The 14,781-nt window shown below is 42.1% G+C and overlaps 1 protein-coding gene across 2 annotated transcripts in view; it reads right to left on the reverse strand.

Moving 5' to 3' along the window:
* Positions 1–2,443: 2,443 nt before the first annotated feature.
* The window catches only part of LOC148105897 (NACHT, LRR and PYD domains-containing protein 12-like), a 63,252-nt gene continuing 50,914 nt past the window's right edge, over positions 2,444–14,781 (reverse strand). For both annotated transcript variants that reach the window (XM_087838955.1, XM_087838956.1), the window contains 2 exons: positions 4,804–4,980; positions 2,444–2,630 (listed from right to left, as the gene is read on the reverse strand). In XM_087838955.1, the coding sequence (XP_087695081.1) occupies positions 2,444–2,630; positions 4,804–4,980 (364 nt within the window). The remainder of the gene's footprint in view (positions 2,631–4,803; positions 4,981–14,781) is intronic.

Consider the following 14,781-nt stretch of genomic DNA (forward strand, 5'->3'; position numbering starts at 1 on the left):
TGGTTAAGCAGCCATGAAGAGTAGAAGGCCAAGTATGAGTTTCAAACAGTAAACACGTTTATTTTTAAACCCTGCAAATAAACAACATTAACATCAAAAGTTTTACATTTCCTAAATTTATCCCACAATCTGAATATAACACCCACTTCCCTACATTTGATTCGCTGTGTTAAATATGATTAAGAACAAAATGTAATCATTTGCAAATCCTATAAACCTGTATTTTAAATAAAGTGAGAAAATGTAACATTTAAAGAAAAATATTAGCCCATTTTGAATTTGATGGCAGCATCCTGTCTCCAAAAACTAAAGGCTTTACGATGTTTAGTGCTGGACGATGTTGGTTAATGTGTAAACTTCTGAAACGTTCAACAGTTTCCATTTTGATTAACCTGACCAACATATAACATAGAACACCTTTGAAGTGGACCTTAAACCACTAGTTTGGCACAACACCGGCGGCCGCCTCGGGTCTCTGCTCCTCCTGCCTCACCTTCTCTCATCCACCTGCTGCCTCTGTGGAAGCTCCGCCATAGCCACCACCAAACAACTGACTTATTTTTACACATCGACCAGCATCCGGCCAATCCACCACCTTTCATTGTTTATACCGTTACAAAAAAAATAAATTACAAAGCATCATCGGCTCATAAAAACAAAAAATCACCATTGGTATGCCCGATGGCCAGTCCAGCTATGGTCGTGCCATCAGTTAACCCTTCACGTGCCAGCTGTGACACGCGTGTCCAGGGTTGCCGACCCCTGCTCTAAAGCATCTGATTTGGATTCCTGAGATCAAATATATTTTCCTTTGGGTTTGTTTTCTTCCCATTTGTGGCTTTAATGTAGTGTTACATCCTGTTTGTTTGCTTCCATCTGTATACATGTCCAGATTCACTGTTATGTTTCTATTCTTACATTGCTGTGTGATCACTGTTCCCTCTGCTAACTGATGTGACCTTTTGTATCTTACACTGATACTTGTCATATTTGTATCTGCACCTAAAAGATAAAAAGTTTTCCATGCTAAAACACAGCTCCACCTCCTGCAGTTCTCCCTCTGAACCACTAGATGTCTCTGTTATCTAAATGAAGACGTGCAGCACAGCAACCACAGCAGCGCTCAGATCACACGTGTCCTGTTAATATGTATAAAAGCATGAAACAGGTGAGACAGGTGGGATCAATATTAATGTTGTGGAAATATATGAAAAAGCAACAGAAGAGTGAAAACATTTCGTGTTTCTAGAAAGATCTTTCAGCTCATAGCTGCTCACAGACTGTATTTACAAGTGACAAACTGCAACTCTACAGTACATCTACAGTATATATCAAATATATTCTGTATTCAAATCTATTGAGTGATGTTTGAAAGTCTTTCCAGGTGAGTTTGATCCAGGAGGGTCTGAAGCCAGAGTCAGACAGAGACTGTGCAGAGACTGTAGAAGGACAGAGCAGCAGCAGAGCAGTCCAGATACACTGATGATCCTCTGTCAGATCCAGAGGGACACACAGGGATGATGCTGGACTCTACATTGTGTCTGACAGTGGATCTGTTCTCAGAGCAGTTCACTCTGCAGCACTGACAGTCATCTGCACTTCTTCTCATCCCTCTGTCAGTCACTGCTGGATGAAGCTCTCCTCTCCACCTCCCAGTAACATGGCCCAGTCAGAGTGACTCTACACACAAGCTGCTGCTGCTTCAACCTCTCTGGATCATCAGGACACAGCTCCTCCTCTCTCAGCACACACACCGTCCTGTTTACCATCATCAGCTCCACCTGCAGAGAGAAGAAGGAAGAGCAGAGGAGATAAACAAGTGTTCCCAGAGACTCTTCATCAGCTGTCAGTCAGTGATGCAGCACATCCAGTATAAAGAGCAGCAGGGACTTCAGTGCTGGGACTGTACTAGGACCCATTGTTGCTTCACTTTTTCTAATCTTTGGATTTTTATTGAAGTTGATGAAAATGTTTTTCACTCCTAGTTTGAGTTTGGACTTTCATTCATTAGAAGAACCTTGGTGTGTCCACTCTGAGCTCTGTAGGAACCCCAACAACAAGCCCAACAATCCAGATGGACGGTTCCAGCTGTTAACTGGAGGAATTCCATCCAAACATCTGCTCTCACTAAATTCTTCCTCACCTACAGACTGTGTTCTTCACTGCTTTAAACTTGGAAATGAATGCAGTCATTGGTCTGCGTGCTGCTTTGTTCAGAGAGCTGATTGGCTGTTGACAGTGTTTGATCAGAGCGTGTCAGCCGTTACTATGGTGACCATAAAGGTGAGAAACAGGAAGTGTTTGTGTCCAATCCTGAAGCCTGTCACCATTCTCCTCTCACAGCTTCACTGAGAAGCTGCAGCTTTACAGGAAACACTGGATCTTTGTTTCATACTGACTGTGTTTAGTACAATACTGCTGACAGCACCACCCACTCACTCCATCACTCTACTGACCTCAGAGTCTCCAGTCTGTAGTCTGGACTCTGCTGAAGATCAGACAGCTGCTTCACATCTGTATCCTTCAGGTTGTTGCAGCTCAGCTCCAGCTCTCTCAGATGGGAGGGGTTGGACTTCAGTGCTGCTGCCAGATAATCACAGCTGATCTTTGACAAACCACAGCTCCACAATCTGTATAAAGAATGAAAGATGTAAGTTTATTAGACAAAGTGTGAGCTTGAAATCATTCAGTGTTTCATCATCTGTTCAGAGCTGAAGAAGGTTCAGAATGTAGAAGTTTAGAAAATGGAAACTCCAAACAGCTGAAGCCAACAGGAAGCAGCTTCAAACAGGAAACTGTGCAGAGTTTCAGATTATATGTCCTGATGCAGCCAGTTGGATTTTGGAGATTTGAATCTCTGTTCTGTGACTAACTCCTTGAATCATTTCTTCCAGTTGGTCCAACAAGAGAGACTAAGTATTGGACATGTGTTGTGGCTCCATTAGGGGAGCTTCTAAATGTGATGTGATGGCCCCTCTGGGTCTGTCAGGTCACAGGACTGAAGAGAGCTCAAACTGGGCACACAGTTGTTCCAGTCTGGACCAAAGACTCTATACTGGGACTGAGGGACTGCTTTGACTGCACCCACTGGGACTTTTTAAAGGCTCATGTTCTCACTTAGATCATCGATTTCTACTTACATTTCTTTCTGGGAAAAATGGGGATTACTTTGAAAACAGGAAGTATTTTCCCCAATAAGCAGCCCTGGATTAGTAAATCACTTCAACATGTTCTCAGGCAGAAGAAGCTGTCTTGTTATGAGGGAGAGAAGAAAAAGATTGAGGCACAGAAACTTGTTGAAAGAGAGATAAAGCAGCTAAAATCAGGTGTAAAAGTAAAGCAGAGGATGAGCTGAATAAAGGACACTCAAGGTTGGCTTGGAAAGGAATGAAGTCCATGGTGGGGATGCAGAACAAGGAGCAAAGATGAATGTGATGCTGAATTAGCAGAAGACTTGGACTCATTTGATTCCAGCTTTGATATCATTGATTTCAATGAAGAGCTTTGTGATTGTAGCAAAGGGCTGGTAGCTCTGAGAGTCCCACTGATGAGGTGTTTGTGTGGAAATCTCTTAGTGGGACCAAAGAGAGAAAAAGCCCTGGTCCTGATGAAGTGGGAGGGAAATGATTGAAGTGTGCTGTGAGGAACTGACTGGGAGATTTTCACACATTTTCCAGTCCTCCTTGGAACAACAGGAAGTTCCCAGCATACGGAAACAAAGGTTAAGTGTCCTATGGCACTCAGTGATGATGGTGCTGCGGCCCCACCACCTCCACCTCTTTGTAAAGGACCTAACTGTAATCTGAAGCTTCAAATGGAACTAAGACTTCCTCCACTAGGTGGCAGTACCTGATGAGAAAGTGTTAGTGGAGCTGGCCTGGAGTCAGAAACAGGAAGATGCAGGATTTGGGCTGAAATGGGGAAAAGTGGTTAGCACTAGTGCCTTAAAGCAAGAAGGTTGTAGGGCACAGGCTCCAGCCCTGTGAGCCTAAGCTGAATAAACAGTTAGCAAAAATGATCCATAGATGGCCTGAAATTCCCCAGTTAGCAGTTTGGTAGATAGCTATGACATGCTAATCCCATCCAGCAGCTGTATTCTACCTGTAAGCTGATCCCTGCTGAGCCGAAACACTTTTTCATATACAAATTACAACCTTTAATAGAAACCTATTGGTCAGCATCTTATTAGCCTGCTGTTAGCTTCATTCCACAGAAAACTGAGAGAAACTAACAGAGTTGAGAAAGAATAAAGAGAAATGTGCTGATTTAAAGCCTTTGAAGTGCTTCAGATGATCTCTGTCCACTTCTGTCCACTCATTCATTCATGTAAGCTTTCTAATGCAGCTTTGATCTTCACAGTCTGCTTTATGAAACTCATTCTAACCCTGAATGTCAGAGTGTTCCTCCTTCTCTTTCCCATCCTTCATGCTGGCAGTGGAGGAGATTTGGATGTTGGACTGTGTTTTGGATGATGTGTGTATGTTTGTGTTGGACTGCTGTCTTTAAAGCAAACACACATTTTGCTTTGGATTTAAGTGTCAGAAAGACTTTAAGGTGGAATGAAGAGTTGGAGAGTTTCACAGTGAATTATCAAGTGGAGGATTTTTCTTCTTCTTTGAAGGTTTGAAATGTGAACATTGTTCTGCTGCAGTCAATGGACTAAACCAGAGAAGAAGAAAACAGACTTTACCATGAAGATCCTCAGTGTGGATCAGTATAATATCAGCCTGATGTCTGCAGTTTAGTGTCAGCACAACTTTCACATCATATTCATCTCAGTACAACTAAAACATGCTGACTGACCCCAGAGTTTCAAGTCCACATCCTGGACTCTCCAGAAAACCACACAGATGCTTCACTCCTGAATCCTGCAGCTTGTAGTTGAAGCTCAGGTCCAGCTCTCTCAGATGGGAGGGGTTGGACTTCAGCGCTGCTGCCAGATAATCACAGCTGATCTCTGACAAACCACAGCTCCACAATCTGTATAAAGAATGAAAGATGTAAGTTTATTAGATAAAGTGTGAGCTTGAAATCATTCAGTGTTTCATCATCTGTTCAGAGCTGAAGAAGGTTCAGAATGTAGAAGTTAAGAAAATGGAAACTCCAAACAGCTGAAGCCAACAGGAAGCAGCTTCAAACAAACACAACAAGAGAAAAAACTCTGAATGTTTCACATTAAAGTCGTACATTTATCATAAAAACAGGACAAAGACTTGAAAAAGTCGTGTTTTTCCTTCCAGGAACCACAAGGCTTCACTTTTAAAGGTGAAGTGTGAAAGAAATGGACATATTTGAAGTCCAACACCTTTTTCCAGTCACATGATTAAAGCAGACAAACTACAAGCTCATTTTCATTCCAACAAGTCATCTTCTGACCTGGACTAACAACACTGGTCTCTATGTGCAGCTGGCTGTGAGACCAGTGCTCAGGGAGCGTCTACAAAGTGCAACACTGAAAGAACATCACACACTCATTTGCTTCCAGCACTTTCACACAAACATCTACTGTCATTATTGTCACCAAACTCTGTGGATCCTTTATTGCAAATTCAAATGGGATTCAAATGGTCAGACAAAAGAGGGTTATGAGGAAATATGATGAAATGTTGTGTATTAGCAGCAAGTTATTGAATCATTTTCCTCAGAAACCAAACAAAATGATTGACAAACATATTTTTACAAACTCAGTGTTGGACTTGGATCAGCAGAATAAGATGATGTTTAAAGGCATTTGAGTCTCGCTGTATGAGAGTCCAGTTATTACTCAATATTTATGAGCTGAAAGTGGACAGCTCACAGATCTTGAAGCTGCAGGTTTCATCTGTCTCCAACCAAAACTGACTGAACCAGCAGCAAAAGAAGATCCAAACTACGCTTTACGTTTGATGAACATCGTCATGAATTCTCTCTGACTTTGACGTTTACTTCCTGCACAGCTCTCTCTCTCTCTCAGTGTACTTCAAGAACAGTTTACCTTCAAAAATCTGTTTTCTGCATTATTCACTGCTTATTACGCACCAGTCTGCTGTTGTGTTCACTGCTGTCGGCCTCCGAAAACAAAGCCTCATTTCTGCTGTTCAATACTGAAGAAATTGAAACCTTTTAAAATGATGACAGATTACAAACTCTCAGCTGTGTCTGTAATCAAACCTCTGTAACTTTGCTTCACTTCAGCAGGATCAGGTCATGTTCACATGTTGATTCATGGTTTGCTTCAGTTTTTGATCGACTGCAGAATATTTAGAAGGTTATCTGCTATAAAAAGCCAGAACAGGAAAATCTGCTTCATGTGTTTCTGTTTGATCCTCAGTGACTTTGACACAAAGGCCTCTGCTGTGATGATCACACCTCTGATCAAGTCTCACAGTGTCAGCTTTGTTTTTATACATATGGATATGTGCTGATAAATGATCAGAATTATAATATTTCCCACTGTCTGCTGTGTGCCGTGACCTTTGACCTGCTAAACACAGTCAGCTGTGGATTATTCATTGTTGTGTCTGATACTTAGAACTGTGAGGAAGAACACTACACAGTTAATCAGGGTCCCCCCTCTCTCTGAATCAGGAAAGGTGGGCGGGCCGCGTGTGGTCCACGGGCCATACGTTGAGTATCACTGTTTGAAATGTGAACATTGTTCTGCTGCAGTCAATGGACTAAACCAGAGAAGAAGAAAACAGACTTTACCATGAAGATCCTCAGTGTGGATCAGTATAATATCAGCATGATGTCTGCAGTTTAGTGTCAGCACAACTTTCACATCATATTCATCTCAGCACAACTAAAACATGCTGACTGACCTCAGAGTTTCAAGTCCACATCCTGGACTCTCCAGGAAACCACACAGATGCTTCACTCCTGAATCCTGTAGGTTGTTCTTAGTCGATGACAAGGGGTCATTACTCAGGTCAAATCAATGAAAGCAGCAGAAGTGGCTTTACAAGAGGAAGAGGAGAAGATGAGGAGAGGGAGGCCACCCTGACCATCACTCCAGCTGAAAACATCACACTTCCATTAAAGTTGGTGAGAAAATGTTGAGCAGGATGAGCTGCTGGCTAATCTGGAGGCTGTAGCAGCAGCTCACAGTCACAGTGGATTTCCACTCATGAAAAAGCTCTGGCTGCTTCATTTCTCATCTCATATCAGAGACTTTAATGGTTCACTGAAGCTGTACTGTGATGCTTCCATATTCCAGTGAGGCCTCCATAATGATTTCAGCTGTTCTGTACACACACTGTGTGCCCTGTATGGCTCAAAGTCTCTGCAGCCTGTTTTTATCTGCTATCATCAGATCTTCATCATCCTCATTCACATCCCTCACACACTCTACAGCCTCATCAGCACTGACTTCATCTTCACTGACTGATCACAACATGAACCTGTGGAGGCTGAAACACTGTCCTGTCAAACATCTCCCCGTCACCACTCCACTTCTGTCAGCCTTTAAATGAACCCTGCTCAAGTCTGTCACTTCTATTTGGAGCCAAAAGAGGTTAAAGATTATGCCACTACATTCTTATCTAGAAAATATTAAAAGTGTATTTGGTGATACACAAAACAGGGTAAAGTTTAAGTATAGTTTGGGTCCACACATGTCCAAACCCTGGTGTGTAGGCCTACTTAGTATTTAGAAAAGCCCACTAAAAGAACGCCCACCAGACCAAAGCAATGGTTTTGACTTGATCAGCATTAACCCCGCCCCCTGACTTTGATGGGTCAAGTTGACAAATAAAATGTATTTACGAACACCGATGCAGGGCCAGGAGTAGCAACGTGAATTAAATAAATACATCATTAAATAATTTATTAAATGTGTCAGTAAAATAATTAAAATAGAAAACAAACCAATATTTGATTAAATACCTAATTAACTAATTAGAATTGTACATAAATAAATAATGAATTATTTTAAATGAAATTAACTGATAATTCATTATCAATATATTTTTTAATTAATTATGTACACTTTTAATTAATTACTGAAATAAATAATTCATTAGTGATGTATTTATTAAATCAACCATAAAATTATTGCTAGTTTACTCAAAATACTTTTAAGACATCAATATTACAGGTTAAATTATGATAATGAATACATGCAACTATAACTGATGACATAAGAATTTGGATTTTTTAAGCTAAAGCGAAGGTGCTGACTCACTTGGCATCCATCCATCCATTCGCTTCCGCTTATCCTTTTCAGGGTCGCGGGGGGCGCTGGAGCCTATCCCAGCTGTCATAGGGCGAGAGGCGGGGTACATCCTGGACAGGTCGCCAGTCTGTCGCAGGGCCAACACACAGGGACAGACAACCATTCACACTCACATTCATTCACACATTCACACCTAGTGACAGTTTGGATTATCCAATTAACCTAACTTAACTTAACAGGACCTTCTTGCTGTACAGCAACAGTGCTAACCACCGTGCCACTCACTCACTCACTCACTTGGCATGTTACTCTCAAATCCTCCCTAATAACAATAAAATAATTACACTTTAGCCACAAGAGGGCAGCAGCATTAATACAAGTTGCATGTATATAAAGGTACAGTGATTGTATTACAGTGATTTTGACAAAAACAAAACAGTTGTTTGGCAGTGTGTTTTTCCATAACATACCAACCAAATTAAATAATAAAAACTTTATAACTTACAGAGCTTTTTTAGAGACTTTGACCACTGGCAGCAGCCTCAGAAGAGCCTCCTCTGAAGCAAAGTATTTCTTCAGGTCAAACACATCCAGATCTTTTTCTGATGACAGTAAGATGAAGACCAGAGCTGACCACTGAGCAGGAGACAGTTTATCTGTGGAGAGATGTCCTGAACTCAGGGACTGTTGGATCTCCTCCACTAGAGAACAATCATTCACTTCATTCAGACAGTGAAACAGATTGATGCTTTTCTCTGCAGACAGATTCTCACTGAGCTTCTCCTTGATGTACTGAACTGCTTCTTGATTGGTCTTTGAGCTACTACCTGTCTGTGTCTGCAGACCTCGTAGGAGAGTCTGATTGGTCTGCAGTGAAAGACCCAGGAGAAAGCGGAGGAACAAGTCCAGGTGTCCATTGGGGCTCTGTAAGGCCTTGTTCACAGCACTCTGGTGGAGAGATTGGAGTTTTGGTTTATCAAATAATTTAGTCCACATGGACGTTGTTTGTTGTTCTTCCAGCAGATTGAGTCCAGAGTTGATGAAGGTCAGGTGGACATGAAGAGCAGCCAGAAACTCCTGAACACTGAGATGAACAAAGCAGAACACCTTGTTCTGGTACAGTCCTCTCTCCTCTTTAAAGATCTGTGTGAACACTCCTGAGTACACTGAGGCTGCTCTGATATCGATGCCAAACTCTCTCAGGTCTGGTTCATAGAAGATCAGGTTTCCTTTCTGCAGCTGATCAAAAGCCAGTTTTCCCAGTGACTTAATCATTTTCCTGCTCTCTGGACTCCAGTGTGGATCTGTCTCAGCTCCTCCATCATATTTGATACTCTTGACTTTGGCCTGAACCACCAAGAAGTGGATGTACATCTCAGTCAGGGTCTTGGGCAGCTCTCCTCCCTCTCTGGTTTCCAGCACATCCTCCAGAACTGTAGCAGTGATCCAGCAGAAGACTGGGATGTGACACATGATGTGGAGGCTTCGAGCTTTCTTGATGTGGGAGATGATCCTGCTGGCCTGCTCCTCATCTCTGAATCTCTTCCTGAAGTACTCCTCCTTCTGTGGGTCAGTGAACCCTCTGACCTCTGTCACCATGTCGACACACTGAGGAGGGATCTGATTGGCTGCTGCAGGTCGTGTTGTTATCCAAAGGCGAGCAGAAGGGAGCAGGTTCCCTCTGATGAGGTTTGTCAGCAGCTCATCCAATGAGGTGGACTTTCTTGTTTCAGTCAGGATTTTAGTTTTGTTGAAGTCCAAATTAAGTCGACACTCATCCAGACCATCAAGTATGAACACAACCTGGAAGTCTTCAAGCCTGCAGATTCCTGATTCGTTAGTTTGATTAAAGAAGTGATGAACAAGTTCCACCAAGCTGAACTTTTCCTCTTTCAGCACATTCAGCTCTCTGAAAGTGAATGGAAATATGAACTGGATGTCCTGGTTGGCTTTGTCTTCAGCCCAGTCCAGGCTGTATTTCTGTGTTAAGACCGTTTTCCCAATGCCAGCCACTCCCTTTGTTAGCACTGTTCTGATTGGTTCATCTCTTCCAGGTGAGGCTTTAAAGATGTCTTCTTGTCTGATTGTTGTTTCTGGTCTGTCTGGTTTCCTGGATGCTGTTTCAATCTGTCTGACCTCATGTTCATCATTGACCTCTGCAGTCCCTCCCTCTGTGATGTAGAGCTCTGTGTAGATCTGATTCAGAAGGGTTGGGTTTCCTGCTTTAGCGATCCCCTCGAACACACACTGGAACTTCTTCTTCAGTTGGGCTTTAAGTTCACGTTTACAGAGTTGAGCAAATATTTCTGAAGGTAAGAAATTCAGAACAAAATATTATACAATAAATATCATAGCCTTTCAGTACCCTGAAAGGATGAATGTCTATTGGTCCATTTCTTGAGCTATTAGGAAAGATCAATATTCAGTCTTTAGAGAAATTCTCTTACTGCTCTGCAGATGGTCAGCCATCTCATGCTGCTTAAGTCTCCTCAAGAAGTGGAGTGTGATCTTCAGAAATGCTTCTCTGCAGCTCTTTCTTTCATCTTCATCCTCACCTTCAAACATCTCCTCATCCTCCATCTGGCTCTTTAAAGTTTCTGGGTGATCTGGACTCAGAAGCTTCTGGATCTTCTTCAGCTCGTTCTTCACAAACATGGTGATGTTTTCCTCCAGTCGCTGGAAAAGAAGACTATATGAATTACCCAGTGGTAAATGGACTGGTTCTTATATAGCTCTCTTTGATACTCTGTGCACACAAAGCATTTTATACAACATGCCTCATTCAACCAAGCACATTGTTCTATGCTTAAATACTTTCTTTCACACTCTGATGGATGCATCAGAGGGCAGCTTGGGTTTAGTACGTTACCCAGTACATTTGCCAGCCAGGGTTTGATTCACAAACCTTCTGACTAGTAGCTGACCTGCTCACCTCCTGAGCCCCAGTCACCCCAATCTGACTGAAATCATGGAGCCCAAACTCTGATTTATGTTGGACACACTGACAATCCTCTGGTCCACAAAGTGCAGCATAGAGGTGACTGAAAAGAACAAATGTAAACGTAGTACTACAAACCATAACCACAGAGTCCAGGTGTGTTTGATGTTGCTGTGCAGACCGACCAGTGGAAACCTCTGCTCTCTCCTGGTCCACTCTGTGGAGGAGTAATGAATAATTAGCTCATGTTATGTCTGTCCACACACAGACACAAGCTAAAGGTCCATGAAATGATGTTTGGATGGGTTCAGTCAATCAGATGACGTGAAGCTTTGCTGGTCCTGGTGATCCCACTGAGAATTAACAACTCAGTTTCCAGATGTCTGTAGTTTTCTGCTCAGTTTCTTTAGTCCCAACAGCTCTTACCATCTCCTGCATAAAGCTTTCCCTCCATGCTCAGATGCCCTGGAACAAGGTGCTCTCTTTATATCAGTGACTGGTTTAAAGTGCCAAACTTTGTGTCAGCAAAAGTAGTTCTAAGGTTTCTTACATTTTTTACATTTTTACATTTTTACACACACAAATCAATGAACGCAAAAACATAAACTTTTCAGACATTTTGTTTTACAATGTTACAAAACTCATTTCACAACTACACAGTCTGATTTACAAGTACAAAATATTTATGACCACAGTTTGAGCCGATGTATGTCCCGAGTCTGTGGACTCAGTGGTTTTGTTTTGATTGTTATTGTCTTTGGTTACAATTTCATTCTGATTAAGATTTTCTAGTTCTGAGGTTTTTAAATTAAATTAAATTCAACATGGCTCGCCCCACTAGCTGTGACATAAGATATGAAAACAATATCCAAAAAACATGAGGGACAAACAGGGAATAGTTTTAAGGTGCAGGGCCAACAAACTGAGTCTAGCCATAAACTCAGAGTTGATTGAATTAGTATTTTGAATTGGCTGATCTGAGTTACTTCAATCAAGATTAATCATACATTTATGATTACATTTTACATTAATCAATCATGATTAATTTAAAAGAAAAAAGCCATCATCAGCAACTGATTCTGATTTAGCAGGTTTTCAAATCTAAACGGTACCCACCCCTAGCTGGCTGTAGTTAAACCTTTACTTAAAAAGCATCCCTAGACCCAGCTGTCTTAGCTAATTATAGGCCGATCTCCAACCGGACAATCCTTGAAAGAGTAGTTGGGGGGAGAGAATCAGAGGGGCAGTGTGATGATCTTAGGTTACAAACTACCGCAGTCAAGTCCAGAGGTGGGTAGTAACGAGTTACATTTACTCCGTTACGTTTACTTGAGTAAGTTTTTGAAAAAAAAAAGTACTTTTAAAGTACCTTTTGGTGCTTTAATGGCTAACATTAACATGTGTGCCATTACAGTACCTTTTGGTACTGTAATGGCACACATGTCAATGTTAGCCATTTAAATATTAGCAGTTAGCTGAGGCCACAAGAAGAAGAGGCCCTAGAAGAACAATGGATGATAAGATTAGATTTTCAAGACTAGGCAGAGACGTGTTTTCCTTTACTGTCTCTTACAGAGGAGGGAGCAGATACCAGACGAGGTCACGGAGGTACAGGGAGGATTCGCAGCAGACAGCAAGACTGCCACGTCCATGCGAGAGAGCGATGGCTACGATAATCTCTGTTTTTGTCTCACTATATAATGTTGTACAGCCCATTTGAGGGTTATCCTCTCTGTGAACCAGATGCTTGATTTCACACAGAGGTCCACCAACTCAATTTGATCAGTTATGGAACGATTTACCTCGACAGGCTCCTTCACTCGCTGCTTTTAAACATCCTTTAAAACACACTTTTAATCCCTGACCTTTGACCCAGTGTGACATGTTGACTCACTACCTCAGACAGCTTAAAACAGTCTTTTTGTTTTTTGGTGCTGCCTAAAAGAACCGTAAAATATCTGTCCTATATACAGTTATGTTCATATGTTTTTGTACTACAACAGGAAACTCAAAAATATAGTTTTTAATATTTTAATCCTTATTTTTAAAACTATTTTTGTCATTTTTCTTCTCCCATTGCATCAAAAATCATTATTTACACTGAATAAATGAGTCAGCAGCTCTCTTACATTGTTGCTGCAGGTTCATTACTGAACTGTGGAGGGTTTTCTTTGGACCGGTCACTCCTCACAGACACACAGCTGGATGCTGCAGATCCTGCTCCATCCTTTTCCTCCATCTTCTTGATGTCAGGGTGGAGTTAGTCTGAGAGGTAAACACACACTCAGAGGTGCTGTTGTACTGGAAGCATCACACTGACGGGTTTCTAAAGTTCTCATTGATCATTTCATGGAGTTTCTGTGGTAAACACTGTCCTGTGACGTATGTGTTATGGTGAGGGTCATGAGGGCTAACCAGCCCCACTCCTTACTCCTCATATTTCAGCCTGAAGCACAATAACAGCCTAAACCTAACCAGGAGGCTGTAACCTCAAAGGGACTTCATGGTTAGAAATAAAGGTTCAATGAAATGAAGCAGATCATAAAAACATGAGTTCCAACTTTAAAAAAGCATCCACACGATGACGGCACAGCAGAGGAGCACTTTCTCTAACACACTGATTCACTTCCACTGACACAAGGACACACACAGGAAGGCAAACACACACAAGCCTTTATAAGAAACAACACAATCATCTGCGCTTGACTTGTCAATCCAAGTCCTTAGCCCATGAGCCCGCGGTATCAGACCACAGATATTCCCTTACTTTGAAAAAATAAAGCCAGTTTTCAGAACAGACCTGATGTTTATGCTACAGCCTGTTTACCAATATAATCAATATCAGATATCAGAGCAACAGAAACCTCGGTGATCAGGACGCTGGGACTGAGAACAGGAAGTGGCTCAAACGTCACAGTTTCATAACGTCAGCCTGAACTCCACTCATGGAGTTTCTGTCGCCATTGTAGTTTTTAAAGTCCCGTGATAAAGGCGGGTCTTTCTGTGAATCCGCACGCTCATTGGCTAATAGCTCGAGATTGACACATCGCTATCCAATGAGCGTGCGGGAACTTCCGACATAAAGTTGTTTCCTTTGAAAAACCAAAGTCTGATTATTTTTGCCTCCACTGACGGAGCCTGTTGTTCCCGCCACAGAGACACAGTAATGTCAGAGCGGTGTTAACACTCACCCTGCCTCAGCACAGCTCTCACTCTCCTCCTGCTCTCTCACACTAAACGGAGGCTCAGCTAAACTCACTTCCTCTCTACTTACAGGAAACCAGCGCTCAGAGGAGCCGACCGGCCTCACATTTCACCCACAGACACGAACAGCGTGGAATTATTTTATGTCATAAGAAGAAACATATTCATGTTAACACTCACCTGCCTCAGCTCCACCTTCCTCCTCCTGCTGCTCTGAACGAGGCTCAATACTTTCACTTTCACTACTGCTCCCTAAACACAGAGGATGCTGGGACTTGTAGTTTTTTCCTTCCTCTTTGTTTGTTTGTGTTCAAGTTATTTCGATCATGTAAACATTAACAGAAGATGTAAAGCCACACAGAGTTTGTATGTCGAGGTGGGTAGGAGGGTTTGAGGGTTTGGGGAGGGGTCAGAGGGAAGAGGGAAGAGGTCTCTCAGTCTGGACAATCCACATTGATGTCATTGCATCTTTCAACGTGTTTGTGGG

The sequence above is a fragment of the Neolamprologus brichardi genome, chromosome 3 (genome assembly GCF_056152115.1).
Source record: "Neolamprologus brichardi isolate AB-2024 chromosome 3, ASM5615211v1, whole genome shotgun sequence".
NCBI classification, from domain to species: domain Eukaryota; kingdom Metazoa; phylum Chordata; class Actinopteri; order Cichliformes; family Cichlidae; genus Neolamprologus; species Neolamprologus brichardi.